At 50.4% G+C, this 20308-nt stretch overlaps 1 protein-coding gene across 2 annotated transcripts in view; it reads left to right on the top strand.

Moving 5' to 3' along the window:
* The window catches only part of SUPT7L (SPT7 like, STAGA complex gamma subunit), a 29960-nt gene extending 15969 nt beyond the window's left edge, over positions 1–13991 (top strand). For both annotated transcript variants that reach the window (XM_029592940.1, XM_029592939.1), the window contains exons 3-5: positions 4280–4604; positions 5969–6206; positions 13573–13991. In XM_029592940.1, coding sequence (XP_029448800.1) covers positions 4280–4604; positions 5969–6206; positions 13573–13829 — 820 coding nt within the window. In that variant the 3' untranslated portion in view covers positions 13830–13991. The remainder of the gene's footprint in view (positions 1–4279; positions 4605–5968; positions 6207–13572) is intronic.
* The last annotated feature ends 6317 nt before the right edge of the window (positions 13992–20308 follow it).

The following is a 20308-nucleotide window of genomic DNA, read 5'->3' as shown; positions in this document are numbered from 1 at the left end:
GTACCCTGTTACCAATCATGAAGTCGGCAAGGTACCAATTATAGACCTGTAGATACAAATACCAGGGTAAAGGGTATTTCTTTTAGTTCATTCGGACAGGTGGCTACCCATTATACATTATGGGTCCATGAGCAGGTTTAAAAAATAAATTGCACTCTTATTCCTTTTCTTTTATACTGAATCTATGTGTTCCTTTAAAAATCACAAGTAAAAAGAGTTATATTCATATATAGGCCAACAATCCCCTTATGAAGTGTTGAGCTATGGGTTTTTTTTTAATCATTATATACCTCAAAAACACTTATTCTCATTAACACAAAACCAGTGTTTAATAAAACCACTTACCTTGTTCAAGCGTCAGAATATCTTCCTGTAAATCTTCAACGTGAAGCTTGTGTGGAGCCCTGCGTTACGGCTGAAGAATCTTTGAAATAAAGCTTCTGAGGGCTTTTCTAAAGATATCAGGAAGATTTTGAAGCAATTTGTAGACTCCCTTAAGTTCGTCACCATGAAAGCCTATCTGAAGTCGGTATGGAAGTTGCCATAATAGATAAACCTGTTAAACTGGTAGGGTATGGCCTCCCTGAAGAAGCCTATCGGGCGAAACATGGCAGCATGTAGGAGAAGGGCATAGCCTTATGAATACTTCTGTTGAAGATTTACAAGAAGATATTCTGAAGCTTGAACAAGATAAGGGGTTTTATTAAAAACTGGTTTTAAGCACATCCTAACACAAAATTAGAGCACAAGTGTGTTTAAGATATATAACGATTAAAAACTATTTGCTATATATGAATATACCTCTTTTCATGTGTGTTTTTAAAGGAACATATAGATTTACTATAAAAGAAAAGGAATAAGCATGTGCTTTACCACTTATTGGCTGCCAAAATATGTGCCAGTGAACTAAGAGACAGGCCGTCCTATGGAGTAAATCCTATAAAACAACGGATTTTTGGGAAGCAAGATTCTTCAACCACACCTCCAGCTGACCACAGCAGATACACCAGGCGACGTCGGGACGGGGGAGACGATCCCGGCCCCTGAGAGGAAACCCTGGCCAAGGTGCAAGCACTTCAGACCAAGAGGACGTTCGAGAGAGCAAGCAAATGATAAAAGGCTACGTTTTCAGCAGTGCGACTAACCGGCAGAGTTCCCTGTCAAATTTCAAACTTGCATGCTGGTTTTCCAGCACAAGGAAGCCATGCAAATTGAGTTTGATCATCACGTTGTGCGGTTAAATATAAGCGTGTGACATGATGAAATGGGGCGTGAAGTTGGGTGAGTGAATGGTAACGCTGATTGATTATTTATTTATTTATTTATAGCTTTTATATACCGAGGTTCAATTAACAGGATTAATTATCACATCGGTTTACATTACAACCAGCAAAAAAAACAACAGTGACACAGTCTTGTCTTACATTGAACAGGGTAGAGAAACCTGGATAACATAACTAGGGTGAAAGCAGGTATAGAAACATGGGTAGACATAGCTTGGGTGAAAGCTGGGAACTTATATTGGGAAGGACTATGCTAACCTCCTTAGGGAGACAGTAACACGATGATACGGACTGAAACCATGACGGGAAAGGAGTGGTTATGGGAAAGCTTGGCCGAACAACAAAGTCTTAAGTCTCTTCTTGAAGGTGATTGGACATTGTTCAAGTCTTAGTTCAGGAGGAAGCAGGCTCCGTTGCTTGGGGCCTGAAGCGGACATAGCTCTTTTTCTGAAGGAGGTCTTGATGGTGGGTGCTTGCAGAGTGCCTCTCTGGCCTAGTCTTAGAGGACGGGCGGAGGTGTGGAGTTGCAAAGATATTGTAAGATCCAGTGGGGTGAGGTTGTGTATGGCCTTGTGAGTGACTGTTAACAGTTTGTGAAGGATTCTAAACTTAATTGGGAGCCAATGTAATTTCTTTAAAATTGGAGTAATATGGTCCCTCTTGTTGGATTTTGTGAGAATCCTAGCAGTTACGTTCTGTAGCAACTGGAGGGGCTTGAGTGAGATATCTGGCAGGCCGTGAAGAAGTGCATTGCAATAGTCAATTTTTGAGAAATTGATGGATTGTAGGACTGACCTGAAATCCTGGAAATGGAGGAGGGGTCTTGGCCTTTTTAGAACTTGGAGTTTAAAGTAACACTCCTTTACCGTGTTGTTGATGAAGCCTGTACACTAGCGCGTCCCTAGCGCCTCCTTTTTGACAGAAGCGGCAGCTGTCAGCGGGTTTGACAGCCGACGCTCAATTTTACCGGCATCGGCTCTTGGACCCACTGACAGCCACGGGTTCGGAAAACGGACGCCGGCAAAATTGAGCGTCCATCTTCCAACCTGCAGGCAGATTTTTACTTTTTTTTTTTTGGGGCCTCCGACTTAATAGCGCCATGATATTAAGTTGGAGGGTGCACAGAAAAGCAGTTTTTACTGCTTTTCTGTGCACTTTCCCGGTTCCTGAAGAAATTAGCGCCTACCTTTGGGTAGGCGCTAATTTCTTAAAGTAAAATGTGCGGCTTGGCTGCACATTTTACTTACTGAATCGCGCGGGAATACCTAACAGGGCCATCAACATGCATTTGCAGGTTGCGGGCGCACTGTACTGTACCGTATCGGCCAGTTAGGGTCCGGCGTGGCCGGGAAGTGAAAGGGTCTGCCTTCTGTTAGCTGACCGGGTGCAGGACGAGGAGAGAGATCGAGTTCTTCCAGCATCTCCCTTCTACAGTCGCCGCTGCTCTGCGGCCCGGCACGGATGCTGCCACAGATCGGTGCTTGAGAAACCCCGGCTCGGAGGAGAAACAGGAGCGCTACCTGAAACGGAGGCAAGCATGGCGTAGGAGCATCCAAATGGGGCAGCAAAATGCAAAAAAAAAGTACCCGGCAGGAAAGAGAGCTCCCGTTTAGCTGCCAGCCAAGGTTATAAAACAAAACAACCAAACCTTTTACTAGACTGTCCTCGTAAAGCACCAGTTCGGCAATAGTTGGGGAACAGATAGCATGAAATTCTGTCGTACTATGGGGTCCTAGAAGCCATACTGGTTTTGCAGAAAGCTGGGTTCTTTGCGGGTTGTGCCAGCTTTGTATGGAACATAACGATTAGCCAAGGACCAAAGGAAACCTTTCACTCATGCTCTCTCTGTCTGTAAGGTCCTGGAGGGGCTCCGTTCACCCATGCCTCGCGCTCCTTTCTCTCTGCTCCTGGGATCCGGGGAGGGCACGCCCGGGGGTGCATCAGTTGGTCGCTCCATGCCCTGGGGGAAGGCATTCCCAGGCTAGCACAACCTGCTCTTTCCTGGGACTGTCGTTGCTGGCTATGCTGACATTTGTCGAGCAGAACATAAGAGCTGCCATGACGGATCAGACCGAAGATCCATCAGGCCCAGGAGCCTGTTTGCGACAGTGGCCAATCCAGGTCACAAGTACAAAAGCAATTATAACCGCTGCCGCAAAGATTTGCATTTTTTTTTCACCTTAAACCCTGCAGTTTTGCCGGAAATTACATTTTGTTGGCAACCTGTGATGTGTTTTTTTTCTTTAAGAAGACAGCCGGAAATGTCAGAAGGTTGCCTGCTGCCTTATCACGCAGGTGCTTCTGTACGTGAGTCTTTGAGACCACACAGGCCCCCATTATATGGTGTCTTATCCTATGTGTGTGTGCGTTAAAATAAGTTAAAATGAAAGCCAAGTAGTTTTGGACAAGGTGAAAACAAAGACACGGGGTATGCGACCAGCAGAGGGAGATGCAGGGCAACTTGAAACTTTGAAAGAAACAAAATGCTGTTTGTGTTTTTCATTTGTCTTCTGAAGACGTTTTCGCTGCAGGTTAACGCAACATAATTAATTTCATTGATCGAAGAGTTTATGAAACCTAATCTCTCCTCCCTGCTTAGTCGTGATGCGGGAGAGCTGGGCACGCTTCAAGCCCAGACCGCTGCTCCTGCCTGGGGCTGGCAGCGCTACAGGCCTGGTGGGGTAGGGGCAGGAGCCAGCTGTTGCTTTTAGGGTGGGCAGCAGCAGGGGTAGTAGATGGCAGCAGAAGTCGGTGGAAGGCAGGAGGGTGCTGCCGCCCTGCTGCCTGTCTACCACGAGAAGTTGTGCAGCATAGAAAGAGGCGAGGGAGTTGGGGGAAAACGCTGGGTGGCTAGATAATTTGTACGGAAAGGGGGTAAGAAGAGGGGGTCTTGCATGGGGAGGGTGAAATGCTAAGAGATGTTCTCTGCCTTCCGCTCCGCGCAAAGCTTGATGCCCCCCCCTCTCTCGCTTGTGTGTGTGTGTCTCTGCCATCAGAGGGAAGGGGGAACCCGTGACCGAGCTGAGCTGGAGCTCCTGCCGGCAGCTCCTCTACCAGTCGGTCGCCACCATCTTGGCCCACGCTGGGTTCGACTGCGCCCACGAGGGCGTCCTGGAGACCCTGACGGACATCGCGCACGAGTACTGCTTGAAGTTCACCAAGGTGCTGAGGTTCTCGGTGGACCAGGAGGCCAAGCTGGGGCAGACCCCCTTCTCGGACGTCATGGAGCAAGTGTTTCACGAGATGGGCGTCGGCAGCGTGCTCTCCCTGCAGCGCTTCTGGCAGCATCGCATCAAGGATTACCACAGCTACATGCTTCAGGTGAGAGCAGCAGGGGGTGTGTGTGTGTGTGTGTGGCGTCCGTCAGATCCGGTGCGCAGACATCCGTAAGCGCTGCACGCCGTGAAAACCGTGCTACGTTTCCAAAGTCCCAGAGCGGGTATTCTGTCCTGAAATTACCCCCGCTGAAGGCTGCGCCTTGATATGTTAAGATGTCCCCAATAAAAGTCGCACGTCCCTTTTTTTTTTTCTCTTTATTAATTTTTTAAACAACAAAGAAAGCATCCACTTTGTCATGAAATACGGTTTAAACAATTGAAAATGAAATCAGTTTACCATTTGCAATGTAACCATCAAAACAATATAGATTCAGTTGTTAAATTAACCCATTAGACCCCCTATACATCAGGGGGGTAGAGTACATGCAGATTAAAGGAGAATACGGGCAATATTTAAATCAAATTAGAAAAAGACGACTTATCCATAACCAGATTACTCAACCTGGACTACAGTTTACCCACTGCCTATCTGCAGCGACACCTTTTTAGCCTCGATGAGCTTCAGTGGCGCGTCCTTTTATTTCGGTATAGAACGTAAAGGAGACCTGAGAGTAAGACCAAGAGAAGCCACAGAACCTGGCCAGCAGTCTGTGGTTATACAATCAGCCAAGGTTTTCTCCAAGTGACTCCGGGGGTGGGGGGTGGGCACTGCATCCCGGGGAGCAAACCCTGAATCCCTCACTGGGGACCCCCCGAGTCCTCGTCGAGGTGGTCCAGGCAGAACTGTGGCCGTCGGCGGCAGAATACATTTTAAACAAGGTCACTGATTCTCGAGGCATAAGCCCAGCCTCAGTACGGGTGGAAATCCCTGAAGCTGGGGCTCGGCTTCCCCAAGTGCTTCTCTGCCAGCAGGGCCTTGCAGACCAGGAGTGAGAGGGTTCGAGCCCCATCTTCTTAGGGTAAGGGGGACCTGTTTTCAAAGCCATTTTTTTGCCTGGGTAAATTGCCCTCCCTCCAACGCTGCGGGCTTCTGCTCGGATTTAAATGGAGCGCTCCTTCGGGATGCACCATTTTGAAAAGTGCCTGCAGTATTTCCCCGTTGTATAACCAGGCTGGTTCTCCTGCGTGAAAACCCTTTGGACACAGAGGGCAGAGAGCATGTCTGACGCGCCTGTGTCATCCAGAAAACCATTTACTCTGGGGGACAGGAACCTAGCAAGCAGCAGCAGTGGTCTGAATAAACGCGAACTATGCAGATCTCCCTGCCCTCTGATTGGCTCCTCAAAGTCCCAGCCTGGTCGGATTTAGCTGGTCTCGGACACTGGTGGGTGACTTAGCATTGCCAAATGTTCCCTCTCTGTTTACTTTTCTATCTTGCCTTCCACCCTCTCCCTTACTCCACGGCAGGTCAGCAAGCAGCTCTCTGAAGAATATGAGAACATCATCCACCCAGCAAAGGCAGCCGAGGACATGAAACCTGTGAAGATCAAGGAGGAGCCGGTCAGCGACATCACCTTCCCTATCAACGAGGAACTGGAGGGAGACCTAGCGCCTGGGGACCAGTCCCTGCCCGTGGGTGTCCTGGGGGCGCAGAGTGAGAGGTTTGCCGCCAACCTGGAAGTGGAAGCTTCACCTCAGGCTTCAGGTAGGGGGCTAGCACTGCTAGCACACGTTACACGACTCAGAAAAGCTCCAGGTGCGCTTGTGTTTAACATTCCTCGAGAGTCTGCCACCCTGCCTGGACTCCGAGCAAAGATCAGCTTAAGAGAGGCAAAGCGTGCTTGTGTAAAGCAGACATCGGAGACCTGCTCTGAGAAAGCACAGGAGAGTTATTGCAAATATAGGACAGCTGCACACCTGTGAGTGTTACAGAGGAGCGGGACACACTCGGAGTATAGGAGAGTTATCGGTGCTGCACACCTGTGAGTGTTACAGAGGAGCGGGACACACTCGGAGTATAGGAGAGTTATTGGTGCTGCACACCTGTGAGTGTTACAGAGGGACGGGACACACTCGGAGTATAGGAGAGTTATCGGTGCTGCACTCCTGTGAGAGTAACACAGGGACGGGACACACTCAGAGTATAGGAGAGTTATCGGTGCTGCACGCCTGTGAGTGTTACAGAGGGACGGGACACACTCGGAGTATAGGAGAGTTATCGGTGCTGCACACCTGTGAGTGTTACAGAGGAGCGGGACACACTCGGAGTATAGGAGAGTTATTGGTGCTGCACACCTGTGAGTGTTACAGAGGAGCGGGACACACTCGGAGTATAGGAGAGTTATCGGTGCTGCACACCTGTGAGTGTTACAGAGGGACGGGACACACTCAGAGTATAGGAGAGTTATCGGTGCTGCACTCCTGTGAGAGTAACACAGGGACGGGACACACTCAGAGTATAGGAGAGTTATCGGTGCTGCACGCCTGTGAGTGTTACAGAGGGACGGGACACACTCGGAGTGTAGGAGAGTTATCGGTGCTGCACACCTGTGTGTGTTACAGAGGAGTGGGACACACTCTGAGTATAGGAGAGTTATCGGTGCTGCACTCCTGTGAGTGTTACAGAGGGACGGGACACACTCGGAGTGTAGGAGAGTTATCGGTTCTGCACAGCTGTGTGTGTTACAGAGGAGTGGGACACACTCTGAGTATAGGAGAGTTATCGGTGCTGCACTCCTGTGAGTGTTACAGAGGGACGGGACACACTCGGAGTGTAGGAGAGTTATCGGTGCTGCACAGCTGTGAGTGTTACAGAGGGGTGGGACACACTCGGAGTATAGGAGAGTTATCGGTGCTGCACGCCTGTGAGTGTTACAGAGGGACAGGACACACTCGGAGTATAGGAGAGTTATCGGTGCTGCACTCCTGTGAGTGTTACAGAGGGACGGGACACACTCTGAGTATAGGAGAGTTATCGGTGCTGCACTCCTGTGAGTGTGACAGAGGGACGGGACACACTCTGAGTATAGGAGAGTTATCGGTGCTGCACACCTGTGAGTGTTACAGAGGGACGGGACACACTCTGAGTATAGGAGAGTTATCGGTGCTGCACTCCTGTGAGAGTAACACAGGGACGGGACACACTCAGAGTATAGGAGAGTTATCGGTGCTGCACGCCTGTGAGTGTTACAGAGGGACGGGACACACTCGGAGTATAGGAGAGTTATCGGTGCTGCACTCCTGTGAGTGTTACAGAGGGACGGGACACACTCGGAGTGTAGGAGAGTTATCGGTGCTGCACAGCTGTGAGTGTTACAGAGGGGTGGGACACACTCGGAGTATAGGAGAGTTATCGGTGCTGCACACCTGTGAGTGTTACAGAGGGACGGGACACACTCGGAGTATAGGAGAGTTATCGGTGCTGCACTCCTGTGTGTGTTACAGAGGGACGGGACACACTCGGAGTATAGGAGAGTTATCGGTGCTGCACGCCTGTGAGTGTTACAGAGGGACGGGACACACTCGGATATAGGAGAGTTATCGGTGCTGCACTCCTGTGAGTGTTACAGAGGGGTGGGACACACTCGGAGTATAGGAGAGTTATCGGTGCTGCACACCTGTGAGTGTTACAGAGGGACGGGACACACTCGGTGTATAGGAGAGTTATCGGTGCTGCACTCCTGTGAGAGTAACACAGGGACGGGACACACTCAGAGTATAGGAGAGTTATCGGTGCTGCACGCCTGTGAGTGTTACAGAGGGACGGGACACACTCTGAGTATAGGAGAGTTATCGGTGCTGCACACCTGTGAGTGTTACAGAGGGGCGGGACACACTCTGAGTATGCTGCACTCCTGTGAGTGTTACAGAGGGGCGGGACACACTCGGAGTGTAGGAGAGTTATCGGTGCTGCACAGCTGTGAGTGTTACAGAGGGACGGGACACACTCGGAGTGTAGGAGAGTTATCGGTGCTGCACAGCTGTGAGTGTTACAGAGGGACGGGACACACTCAGGGGTAGATTTTAAAAGAAGCGCGATCAGCCTACTTTTGCTTGCGCATCAGACTCGAGCAAAAGTACGCTGGATTTTAGTAGATACGCGCGGAGCCGCGCGTATCCACTAAAATCCTGGATCGGCGCGCGCAAGGCTATCGATTTTGTATAGCCTGCGCGCGCCGAGCCGCGCTGCCTCCCCCCGTTCCCTCCGAGGCCGCTCCGAAATCGGAGCGGCCTCGGAGGGAACTTTCCTTTGCCCTCCCCTCACCTTACCCTCCCTTCCCCTACCTAACCCACCCACCCGGCCCTGTCTACACCCCCCCCTTACCTTTGTCGGGGGATTTACGCCTCCCAGAGGGAGACGTAAATCCCCGCGCGCCAGCGGGCCTGCTGCGCGCCGGGCCGCGACCTGGGGGCGGGTACGGAGGGCGCGGCCACGCCCCCGGGCCGTAGCCACGCCCCCGTACCCGCCCCCAAAACGCTGCCGACACGCCCCCGGAACGCCGCGACGACCGGGCCCGCCCCCCGACACGCCCCCCTCCGAGAACCCCGGGACTTACGCGAGTCCCGGGGCTCTGCGCGCGCCGGGAGGCCTATGTAAAATAGGCTTCCCGGCGCGCAGGGCCCTGCTCGCGTAAATCCGCCCAAAACCGGGCGGATTTACGCGAGCAGGGCTCTGAAAATCCGCCCCTCAGAGTATAGGAGAGTTATCGGTGCTGCACAGCTGTGTGTGTTACAGAGGGGTGGGACACACTCGGAGAATAGGAACATTAGATAGATTATATCCACCGAAGTGGCAGCATTTCAATATTTGGCTGCATTTATGCAGCTAAATAATTATCTGTCTAAGTAGTGGGTAGGACCAGGGTATTCAAGGCGTGGTTACTTATCCTGCTAACTTAGCCGAATAAGTGGGGATATTCAGATTTATCTGGTAAAGTTAGATTAGCTGAACAAGTTAGATCTGTTATTGAGCTGTCTAAAGTTAGCTGGATAAACTTACTGCACTAACTTAAACTTACCCAAATATATATTCAGCAGTGGCTATGCCGCTGAATATCCCAGCTAAGTTAACCAAATATGTTTATCTCACTAACTTTCTCAGCCAGATAGTCTTAGAATATGGACCTCATTGAGTGTAGATAAATAACATAGTACATGATGACAGATAAAGACCAAAATGGCCCATCCAGTCTGCCCAGGAAGATATTTATCATTGTAATTGCTGCCGCTCTGTGCAGGTTAGCCATATGCCTTCTGTTTAGGGTTGTAACTGCCGCTCTGTGCAGGTTACCCCCGTGCTCTCTGGTTAAGGTTGTAACTGCCGCTCTGTGCAGGTTACTCCCCTGCTCTCTGGTTAAGGTTGTAACTGCTGCTCTGTGCAGGTTACCCCTGAGCTTTCTGTTTAGGGTTGTAACTGCCGCTCTGTGCAGGTTACCCCTGGGCCTTCTGTTTTAAGGTCGTAACTGCCACTCTGTGCAGGTTACTCCCCTGCTCTCTGGTTAAGGTTATAACTGCCGCTCTGTGCAGGTTACCCCTGAGCTTTCTGTTTAGGGTTGTAACTGCCGCTCTGTGCAGGTTACCCCTGAGCTTTCTGTTTAGGGTTGTAACTGCTGCTCTGTGCAGGTTACCCCTGAGCTTTCTGTTTAGGGTTGTAACTGCCGCTCTGTGCAGGTTACCCCTGGGCCTTCTGTTTTAAGGTCGTAACTGCCGTTCTGTGCAGGTTACTCCCCTGCTCTCTGGTTAGGGTTGTAACTGCCGCTCTGTGCAGGCTACTCCCCTGCTCTCTGGTTAAGGTTGTAACTGCCGCTCTGTGCAGGTTACTCCCCTGCTCTTTGGTTAGAGTTGTAACTGCCGCTCTGTGCAGGTTACTCCCCTGCTCTCTGGTTAGGGTCGTAACTGCCGCTCTGTGCAGGTTACTCCCCTGCTCTCTGGTTAAGGTCGTAACTGCCGCTCTGTGCAGGTTACTCCCCTGATCTCTGGTTAAGGTCGTAACTGCCACTCTGTGCAGGTTACTCCCCTGCTCTCTGGTTAGGGTCGTAACTGCCGCTCTGTGCAGGTTACTCCCCTGCTCTCTGGTTAAGGTTGTAACTGCCGCTCTGTGCAGGTTACTCCCCTGCTCTCTGGTTAAGGTTGTAACTGCCGCTCTGTGCAGGTTACTCCCCTGCTCTCTGGTTAGGGTTGTAACTGCCGCTCTGTGCAGGTTACTCCCCTGCTCTCTGGTTAGGGTTGTAACTGCCGCTCTGTGCAGGTTACTCCCCTGCTCTTTGGTTAGGGTTGTAACTGCCGCCCTGGGCCTTCTGTTTAGGGTTGTAACTGCTGCTGCACCATGCAGGTTACTGCAGTGCTTTGTTTCCATCCTTTTACCATTAAAGATCCTCTGTGCTTATCCCACAGTCTTTTGAATTTCAGGCTCCACCACCCTTTCAATAAAAATAAAAATGCCCTGATTTTGCTGAGTCTGCCCACCTGGAGCTTCATATCATGACCCCTAGTTCTACAGCTTCCTATCCATTGGAAAAGGTTTGATTCTCGTGTTTTATTAATACCCATTGAAAAGTCTTTATCTCTGTCCTCCGGCGTGTACATATTTAGGCCCTTCTGTCTCTTCTCATATGACTTTTGGTGGAGACCCTGCACCATTCTGGTCACCTTTCTCTTGACCTTTTCTCTCCTGTCTCTGGCCTGCTTTGAGATACGGCCTCACAAATGACCTGTACATGGGTGGACATCATCACCTCCAGTTTTCCTGCTGGATATGCCTCTTTCTATGCAGTCCTAATCATGGCCTTGTCACACTGCTTCGCTACCTTCATAACAACAGATACCTTTACGCTGAGCTCTGACTCTTGGTCCATGCACATCACTTTCACCCCCCCATCACATACTGCTCCTTTGGATTTCTGCACCCCAAATGTAAGACTCTGTGCTTTTTAGCATTGAATCTTAACTGCCAAGCATTCAGCCACTCCTCGAGGTTTCTTAGATAACATCTCAGTGTGTCTGCTCCTTCAGGGCTGTCCACTCTGTTGCAGATCTTAGTGTTGCCCATAAAAAGACCAACTTTTCTGTCTGACCACTCCCCAATATACCTCACAAAGATGCTGAACAGAAGTAGCCCCAGAACTGATCCCTGAGGCAACCCCATTAGTCACCTTTCTCTCCTTAACCAATTTCTAATCCATTCCTCCATCTTGGGACCTACCCCCAGGCTGCTCGCTTTATTCACGAGTCTTCTGTCTGAGCCAGTATTCAAAGTTTTGCTGAAATGCAAGTAAACCATCAGGATTGTACATGCATTGCTTCATTCTTTTCATTCGTTTTGGCAGTAGGCGTATATCTCATGAATGGATAGTAGACTCGCCAAAACAAATGGTGTGCGCATACGTAGCCAGTGCAAACCTACACTCACACCATTCGTTTTGGTGCCCCTGCTGTCCATTCATGGGATATGCGCTTACTGCCGAAACAAATGCACACCCCTATTAAACCAAATCCAGCACATGCCTTTGACCTAATTCTCTAGTTGCTCAATCGGATTCGTTTTGACTCGATCTTCCTCTGGTGAAACTATGTTGTCAGATCATGCAACCCACTGGACTGTAGATAGTTCATCATCCGTTCCTTCATTAGAGGTAAGGCTAAGGGGCATTTAAATTCTAACTTCCTCTTTACCTCTTTTGTAAAGCAAGCCTGCAACCGCCCTTCTCCAGTCCTCCGGCACCACTCCCATCTCCAAGGAGCTGTTGAAAGGTCCTTCAGTTGCCCTGCCAGGACCTTTCTGAGCTCCCCTAGGATGTTTCTCATCTGGCCCCATGATTTTGTCCACTTTCAATTTTGCTAGCTCCACACAAGCCCTGTCTTCCACAAACGGTGTGGTTTCTCCCCCATTCTCATATGTCAAACAGCAGTAGTCTTCCTCCTGGGTAGTCTTTAGTGGACACCAAACTGGAGTATTTGAGAAGCGTTTCTGCTTTTTCCTCGTCATCTTTCAATCTTACAGTTCCAGGTTTGTGTGCAAATACCTCATAGTAACATTTATTTATTTATTTATTTGAAGCTTTTATATACCGAGGTTTAGCACATGCCTTCACCCCGGTTTACATTGGAACGAAACAATGATACATAGAACAATTTGAGAAACAAAAGTATATGCAACTAGCATATGGAGAAGGAAGTAACAGGAAATAACTAAAAAATAATTTAATTCAAACATAGTAATGACGGCAGAAAAAGACCAAAATGGTCCATCCAGTCCACCCAGCAAGCCTCCCAAGGCAGTAACTGCCGCTCCGTGCAGGTTACCCCCATACATATCCATTGTGGATATCTTGAAAACGTGACTGGCCAATGGGTTTCAAGCACTGGGGTTGAGAAGGACTGGTACAGAGGAAGCATGGGAGGGGGAGGGGAAGGGTTCATGGTTCCTGACAGCAGGGGCTGGGCAGAGGTAAAGGTTGGATTTCCGAGCCTGGCCTAGCTGGGGCTGTGAAGGCAGTGGTCTCTCTGGAAGGGAGGGAGTCCTAGCAGTTATACAACAGTGGTTCCTACTGGTCGGACTGGGCTGCTGGGTTTTGGTGGAAACTGCACTCTTTGGCTCCAGTCATGGATTGTCGCTGTGGAGACTTGGCAGGGGAGTTAATGAAGGTTGTTAACGAAGGCTCACGGTTTTGCAGCCCCTGGGCCAGGGGAGGGCTGGATCTGATTAAGTCGGAAGCTCAAAGCTGCAGGGGAAAACATTCTGAATGGGAACAAATTCTCCGACATCAGAATCCAGCAGTTTCCACTGTTTTGTTTTGGGGTTTGTTTTTTTTTCTGTACGGTAGTCCCAGGTGAAACTACATTCGTTTGGGGAAAAAATTTCAAAGCCGCATTGTCGCCTGGGTAATCCAGGGTGGCTTACAAAACTTAACAGAATATTTGGAAAGCGCCTGCAGAGCTTGCCCCTTCCTTCCTTGAAAGTAAGTTTTTTATAGTTGCCAGCTTATCTCCGCACGAGACGACGCGCTCCCCCGTCTCCCTTGCAGCCTGGGCGCTGGTGCACGCTGCTCACCGTCCTCTCCTCTTCTTCCCAGGTGCGGAGGTAAACGCCTCGCCGCTCTGGAACCTGGTGCAGGTGAAAATGGAGCCGCAGGAGAGCGAGGAAGGGGCCGGGCAGGGCGTCCTGGGCAACGACGTCTTCGAGGAGCCCATGTCCGCCATGAGCGACTCGGCCATGCGGCAGAGCCCCGACGGCTCGGAGGGCAGCTACGGGTCCCACTCGCCGGACAGCCTGATGGGGCCCTCCCCAGTCTTCAACCAGCGCCCTAAGAAAAAGATGAGGAGGACATGAGCGGGGGGAAATGAGGTTTGGTTGGGGAAGGGCTTCTTGGGTTAATTCCAGTTCATTTTGGAAAGTGTTTTCAAAGGCTTGTTCTGGACATGGATAACAGTATTTTTTTAAGCCAAGTTCTGCTGTTTGTATATAATAAAGAATGTTCCTTTTTTTCTTTTTTTTTTTGCTATTGTAGCATTGGGTTTAAATGGATTGAATTGGTTTCCGTTTCTATATGATTTAAAAACAAAAAGCCTGATCCATTTATTATTATAGAGTCACCTCTTTCTCCTGAAGGTCCTGAAATACAGACTGTGCTCTCTTCGAAAATGTTCCCGAAACGCCGCCTCCTTTGGGAAGAAAAATGCATCTTGCATTCCCTCCAGTCTTGTAGCGCCACGGGGAAGGTTTTCAAAGGGATCTATTCCCCGGGGAGAGGGGGGGGGCCAGGTTGGGGCAGGAGCACTAAGGTAGCCAGCCCTGGGCACAGAGGTTGCTGGCTAAGTCTCGGATACAAACCAGCCGACTAGCCTGCAACAGCCAATCTGCCTTGGGCGCAGCAACGCTTTTAACGTCTGCCCCCCCCCCCCCTGTGGGACGGAGAAGCTGCAGAAGGCCTGCATCTTGGGGACCGGTCCTTGGTGCCACGTTGTGATGCCAACCGTGCAAGGGACCTGCTGACTGGATCGATTAGAGTTCAGAGGGCGCCATCCGGGAGTCATTGCTTCATTTATTTATTGAAACGTATTTGGGATGGGAAGAATAAAATACGAAAAAAGAGAGGAAAGAGAGCAGGACATGAGTGTGGGAAGAAGAGCGTAAAAGAGGCGTTTTCAGGTGGAAGGGACGCGGTGGTGGGGGTTGTACTCAGCCTGCAGAAATCCTAATGAGTGAGATCCGTGTGCCGTTGAAGTCCGTGGAGTGAATGATGTAGCTGAGGGTGACTGGTTTTTCACTGAGGTGAGCAGGAGATGGGAGGGAAGAGAAATGTTTTTAATCAGTTAGTTTACTTTTTGGCCAGCTCGTGCCTCCTTTCAGCTCAGACGGAACCGGGGCTGAGAGTCTGGTGCCATGAGCCTTCATGCGAAGCTATCTGGGGGATTTTCTCCTTATTATAATAGATGCTCCCTCCCACTTTTCCTAGCCTGGTCATTGAAGCAATTGTCGTTCCAGCACCCTGGTATCATGGGCTCCAGAGCCGGCCACCAGCTGTCACCCTTAATAATGACCACAACTCCTTACCCTTTGGAGCTGTGAAAGTTACCTCTTCAGCATCCCCAGCCACCCCGGGCTGCAGAAGGGCCTAATCCAGGTGTGGAACTGGGGATTCTCTGCGTGGCCTTGCACAGCACTGACCACTGAGCCACAAGACTGGCCCACAATTTCACTTCTATTTAAAAAAAAAAAAAAAATCCCTGTACGGCTATGGATTAAAATATAAGACTCCGCGAGATAAAGGCTCATCTGCTTCTACCATCGGAACCCTCGAGCTTCAGTTGCATGGTCTGTGATCTCATAACACCTTCCTGACCCTTTCAGCAGCTTTCTGTGTAGCTCCTGCCTCTGCGGCGATCAGAAGGAAGCATTTTCCAGCAAGGAAGGTAGAATTAAGAGTCACCGAACAAGTTATAGGTGTGGTACCTTTCTACTGGACTAACTTAATCCATCCGTGAGGAGGAGCTTTCCAGAGTTCGTCTCCCTGCATCAGCTCACTTACACTGAGTTTAAATAGTACCGAGTCAGCTAGATCTTAGGCTGCTTGCACGTCTCTTTACAGGGCCTGGGAAACAGTATCTCTCTGCATTTGGAAGTATATTTGATAATGGGTGAGAAGGCAAATGTTCTTAAGTCCTTTTGTGTTGCTTTCAAAGTATTTGATCGTCCTGATTGCAAATGTTTTCCCATCTTGTGAGCTCCTAAAGGCCCCTGAGTGTGAGGTCCTTAACGGAGTGATCTTCCTTTGAGAAGTGCTGAGCTGTCGTTCTGGTTTTCTCTAATGTTTTATATTATGTCTGTGAAGGTTTGTTCTTGTCCTTGATTTTTTTTTTTTTTTGTTTTGTCTTGTTTCATTGATGTAGCATCCTTTGTCATGTTTTTTTTTTTGCCCGAGATCATATACACGGTCTTCGTGGAGCAGCGTGCATGTGACCCTCTTATTCTGAATGTCTTTCCCATGGAGGTAGGTGTAGGGTCCTGTGAATTGTGCCGGTACAACATTCGTCATGATTTCTGGCAGGCGTTTGCACTGTTTTCCTTGATCCGGGTTTCTGTTTGGATTTTAATTCTTATGAGGGTAATTGTAGAACACCGTGCGTGACGATAGAGTCTGCGCATTCCTCTCACGCACGGACTTTTCCGTTAATTATCAAAGCCATTTTTCTGTGCACAAGATTGCTTTGAAAAAGCCAAAGTAAAGTCCCCTCGTATGCGCACAGGAAGTTGCACGCAGGAAGTTACTCCTAGCCCTAGCAGTCGTAACCTCTGCCTGCAAACTTACGCACAGATGTTTGAAAATCCCAAAGTGTGCGGGTACGTCCTATCCTTGCCTCAACTCCATCCCCACCCCCCCCGGAGGTCCTCTCAGCGGGGGTAAATAGATGTGGGAAACTGGATAAAGCAAATCTCTTGCCATAACAAAACCCATTCTTCCCTCCCCCCCAGTAACCAGTTCCCCCAGCGGCAAGTACATGCTTTCCCCCAACCGATCCCTCTGCCTGACCCGCAGCTGCACTCTCTCCCCCATCCTCCTGCTCCTTCCCGCTCTCAAACGCCACACCCTCGCTCCTTCTGTCCTCTTACCACCAGCTTCAATGGCTGGCAACAACTTTGCAGGAGACAGGAGGTCCATCGGCTGCTGAAGATTTGTACAGCTCAGGGGCTCAGCACCGAAATGGCACAAAGATAGAATGGAGGATCCAAGGCAGGCAAGGGACGAGTGGAAAACTACTGGAAGAAGTAGAGTTTTTCTAGTGTTTATGAAACAAACACCTATTTATTTTTGGGGCTTCAGAGGTGGCTTATTGGTTAAAACCTAACATAGCCCTACATATAAAGAGGAAGGGAGCAGTGGGGCGAGGACCCAACGCTATATTCCAACTGGAGAGTTGGGAAGGTGGATAGAAGGCATGGCCACCTCTTGCACATGTCACCCAAGCTCGGGTGCCCCAGCAGGGTGGGACAGTGAAGCAGGGAGAGAGATGCTCTGCCTTGGCAAGAGGTAGGGACACCGGGCCATGCTGTCTACGGGTGGAGGCTGTGGCTGCCCGTCTTAGGCTGTGTAAGGACAGGAACAGGGGTGAGGCTGCCCACAACTCCCCTTGAAGTGCAATCAGAGAGAAAGCAAAGGTGAGGAAAAAGGTCAAAGCAGAAAACAGCACCTCCTGTGGGGAGGTTGAGAGTGCACAGACCAGAATCAATGTGTGGTGATGCTGAATCTATGCTAAAGTATGAATATTATCAATAGAGCTGATGGATGGAGCCTCTCTTTGGCCTGATGGCTTCCCTTGGTGGCAAGGCCATAGCCCACACTGACCAGGCTCGGTTCTCCTAGGTGACGGACCCCAGTGTTCTGGAGGTGAGAAATATCAAGCCTCAATTAACCCTCCTTCCCACCACTTCTTACCTCCCCCAGTGGCCGAAGAAGCGGACTGGGGCTCTCCATTAATAGAAGCTTCCTTTCTAGTCATAAGAGCATAAGACGTGCCATACAGGATCAGACCAAGAGTCCATCAAGCCCGGTATCCTGTCTCCATCAGTGGCCAATCCAAGTCACAAGTACCTGGCAAGTACCCAAACACTAAATAGATCCCACGCTACTAAAGCCGGCAACAAGCAGTGGTTATTCCCTATTGATTACAGGCAGTTTAGGGACTTCAGGAACTTATCCAAACCTTTTTTTTAAACTCAGGTACCCTAACTTCCTTAACCACATCCTCTGGCAATGAATGTCATTGGCCTTCTGGGAGAGAAGGAAGGGGCTGGTGTGGTACATCTGCTTCTTGCGACAGAGGGTGAGATTTATTCCCACAAAGTTGTTCCGAGCAAGCTGAGAGGTGAAGGAGGGGGTGTTTTACCTTTTCCCTCCGGCAGTACCTGTTACCGAGAAAGCACTCGGGAATGGCACCTTCAGCTTCCTTTTGAACCAGGGCTAGGCCCATGGCGATTTTCGGCAATGGAACAGCTTAAGAGAATTCCTGTTTAAGATGCCCCGTACCTCTGGCCTTGCCCCTTCCACGGGGGAGTCTTGAGCCGAGAGCTGAATTTGCAACAGGGACAGGCTGACGAGTCACAGCTGAACCACCCCAGGCCTTGTGCCCGTCAGCTCCTTGCTGTTGCCGCCGCTTCCTGCTAAAGATCCCTCTCCGCTCTTGGTACATTTCCTCCCATATTTCTCAGGCCATGCAGATGGAAGCATTAAGCAGCAGAGGCAGTGATTTCCCCAGAATGCCTCCGGGGACAAGGAAGGCATTTAATCATGTGCAAAATAGCTGCGGCGGGGGCCTGGGGTAGCAGCTTGCGTGCGCACGCTGGGTTTCCTGATGAACCGAACAAGATGCCGTGATGTGGTTATGTGCGGGAGGCAGGGCTCAAACTGCCGCCTAATGAAGTCTCCGAGAGGGGAGCCACCAGATCAGGGCTTTGAGATGGCAGTGGAAATGGAGGTTAATGCTGTATTATTTCCCAGGCTGATGACGAGACCGGAATGTGAAAGTGCCGAAGCTGGCTTCTTGGGCATTAAGGCCGGTAATTGGGAATTTGAGCTTCACAGGATGCAGCCCTTAATGGAACATGATAGCGTTTCCCCCACCAAGCCATTAACGAGAGGGATTTCTGTGCCTTTCAATATTTATAATGGGGCATCTTCTGATATTTAAAGGAAATTACACCCTCTCGGTGCTGTGTGCTGTTTCCAGCAAGTGATGATAACCAGCAAGGGGGCTCGTCAAATTGGAGCTGGTTTTGAAATGTGGGGCTTTCTTTGAAAGCCCTAGGAGCAGCCGAGCTTGGGATGGGGAAGGCACAATCATGCCCTGCAGCTCCTGTCCTTCCCTCCCCCTCTCACACCCGTCCATGCACACAAACAGAAGTGTGAGACAGGGCAGCTCCTACCCGCTGCTGCCTGAAGGGCCGACGCTGCTGCCCTGTGCAAACGGTTACTGTGCTGCCCGCCCTCCCCCACCAGGCCTGTTCATTCAGTCTCTGCCCTGCTCCCTCCAGCAATCTAAAACCTGACCCTCTCCATCCCCACCCCCTCCAAACATGGCCACCAGCGGGATGGTGTCTGCCAGGCAGCCCTGAGCCCTCAGCTCCACTTTGGCTGCTGTTGAACCCAGGACACTGCGGCCCCCCACCCCAGACGCAGCTCTGTGCAAGTGCACAGCTTGCACAATGGGCTGCACCGGCCCTGGCCTGAACCAATCTGCTCCCATTCCATGTCGGGTCATTAACAACCCGGGAGAGGGGGTGTCCACATAAAGGAACTCAAAAATACTGGCTTGGCAGTCATTTTTAAAAGCTGATACAGGCTGTTTCATCGCTGACTTGTTTTGAAATATTGCACAGCAGTGAAAAAAAAAAAAAAAAGAATCAGGGCTTAGCAAGTGTTTGGCACCTTTTTTTTCACCTCTGCACCAGCCCCTGAAAATGACAGGAGGGGAAGGGCTGGATAAGAGAGCAGAGCGGCTCTTCTCTGCTCCATTCTGTCTGCTCCAGTCTCGCCCCCTCCTCTCCTGATCTCTGCAGGCTGGAGGGGAGGGGCTCAATAGAGCAGGAAGCAGAGAGCTATTCTTTGCAGGGCACTGGCCAATAGAGTTGGGGCATCTATTAGTAACCATTGTGTACTCTAAAATTTTACTTCCTGTTTTTAACACTAATGTGCATTTTTCTTTTTTTTTTTTCTCCTTTTAACCACTTTGGGCCGGATTTTAATACCTACGCACGGGTGTACATTTGTGCGCGCAACGCGGCATGCACAAATGTACACCTGATTTTATAACAGCTGCGCACGCATGTTATAAAATCCGGGGCTGGAGCGCGCAAGGGGTGCACAATAGTGCACCCCTTGCGCGCGCCGAGCTCTTGGGGGTGCCCTGCTGGCTTTCCCCGTTTCCTCCGCCCCCCAACCCTACCTAAACCCCCCCCCCCAACCTTTATTTTATAAGTTGCGCCTGCCTCCAGGTTGCGCGCGCCGGCCAACAGCCGGCGCGCGCTCCCGAGCACAGCAGCAAATGGCTGCCCTGCCTGGAGGCTCTGGTCCCGCCCTGCCAATCCCCGCCCCTTTTTTCAAGCCCCGGAACTTACACACGTCCCGGGGCTTTACGTGCGCCGCCGGGCCTTTTGAAAATAGGCCCGGCGCATGTAACCCCCCCCACGCGTGTAAATCCTTTGAAAATCTGCCCCGTTATGTATTAACTTTGGCAATACATGCACAAGGTTTCCTGCATCTAAATCTGAGACCAGCAGCAGTGGTGCCTCTCTCTCTCTCTCTCTCTCACCCT

The sequence above is a fragment of the Rhinatrema bivittatum genome, chromosome 3, assembly GCF_901001135.1.
Source record: "Rhinatrema bivittatum chromosome 3, aRhiBiv1.1, whole genome shotgun sequence".
In the NCBI taxonomy this organism is placed as follows: Eukaryota; Metazoa; Chordata; class Amphibia; order Gymnophiona; family Rhinatrematidae; genus Rhinatrema; species Rhinatrema bivittatum.
This window is presented reverse-complemented; position numbering and strand designations above follow the sequence as displayed.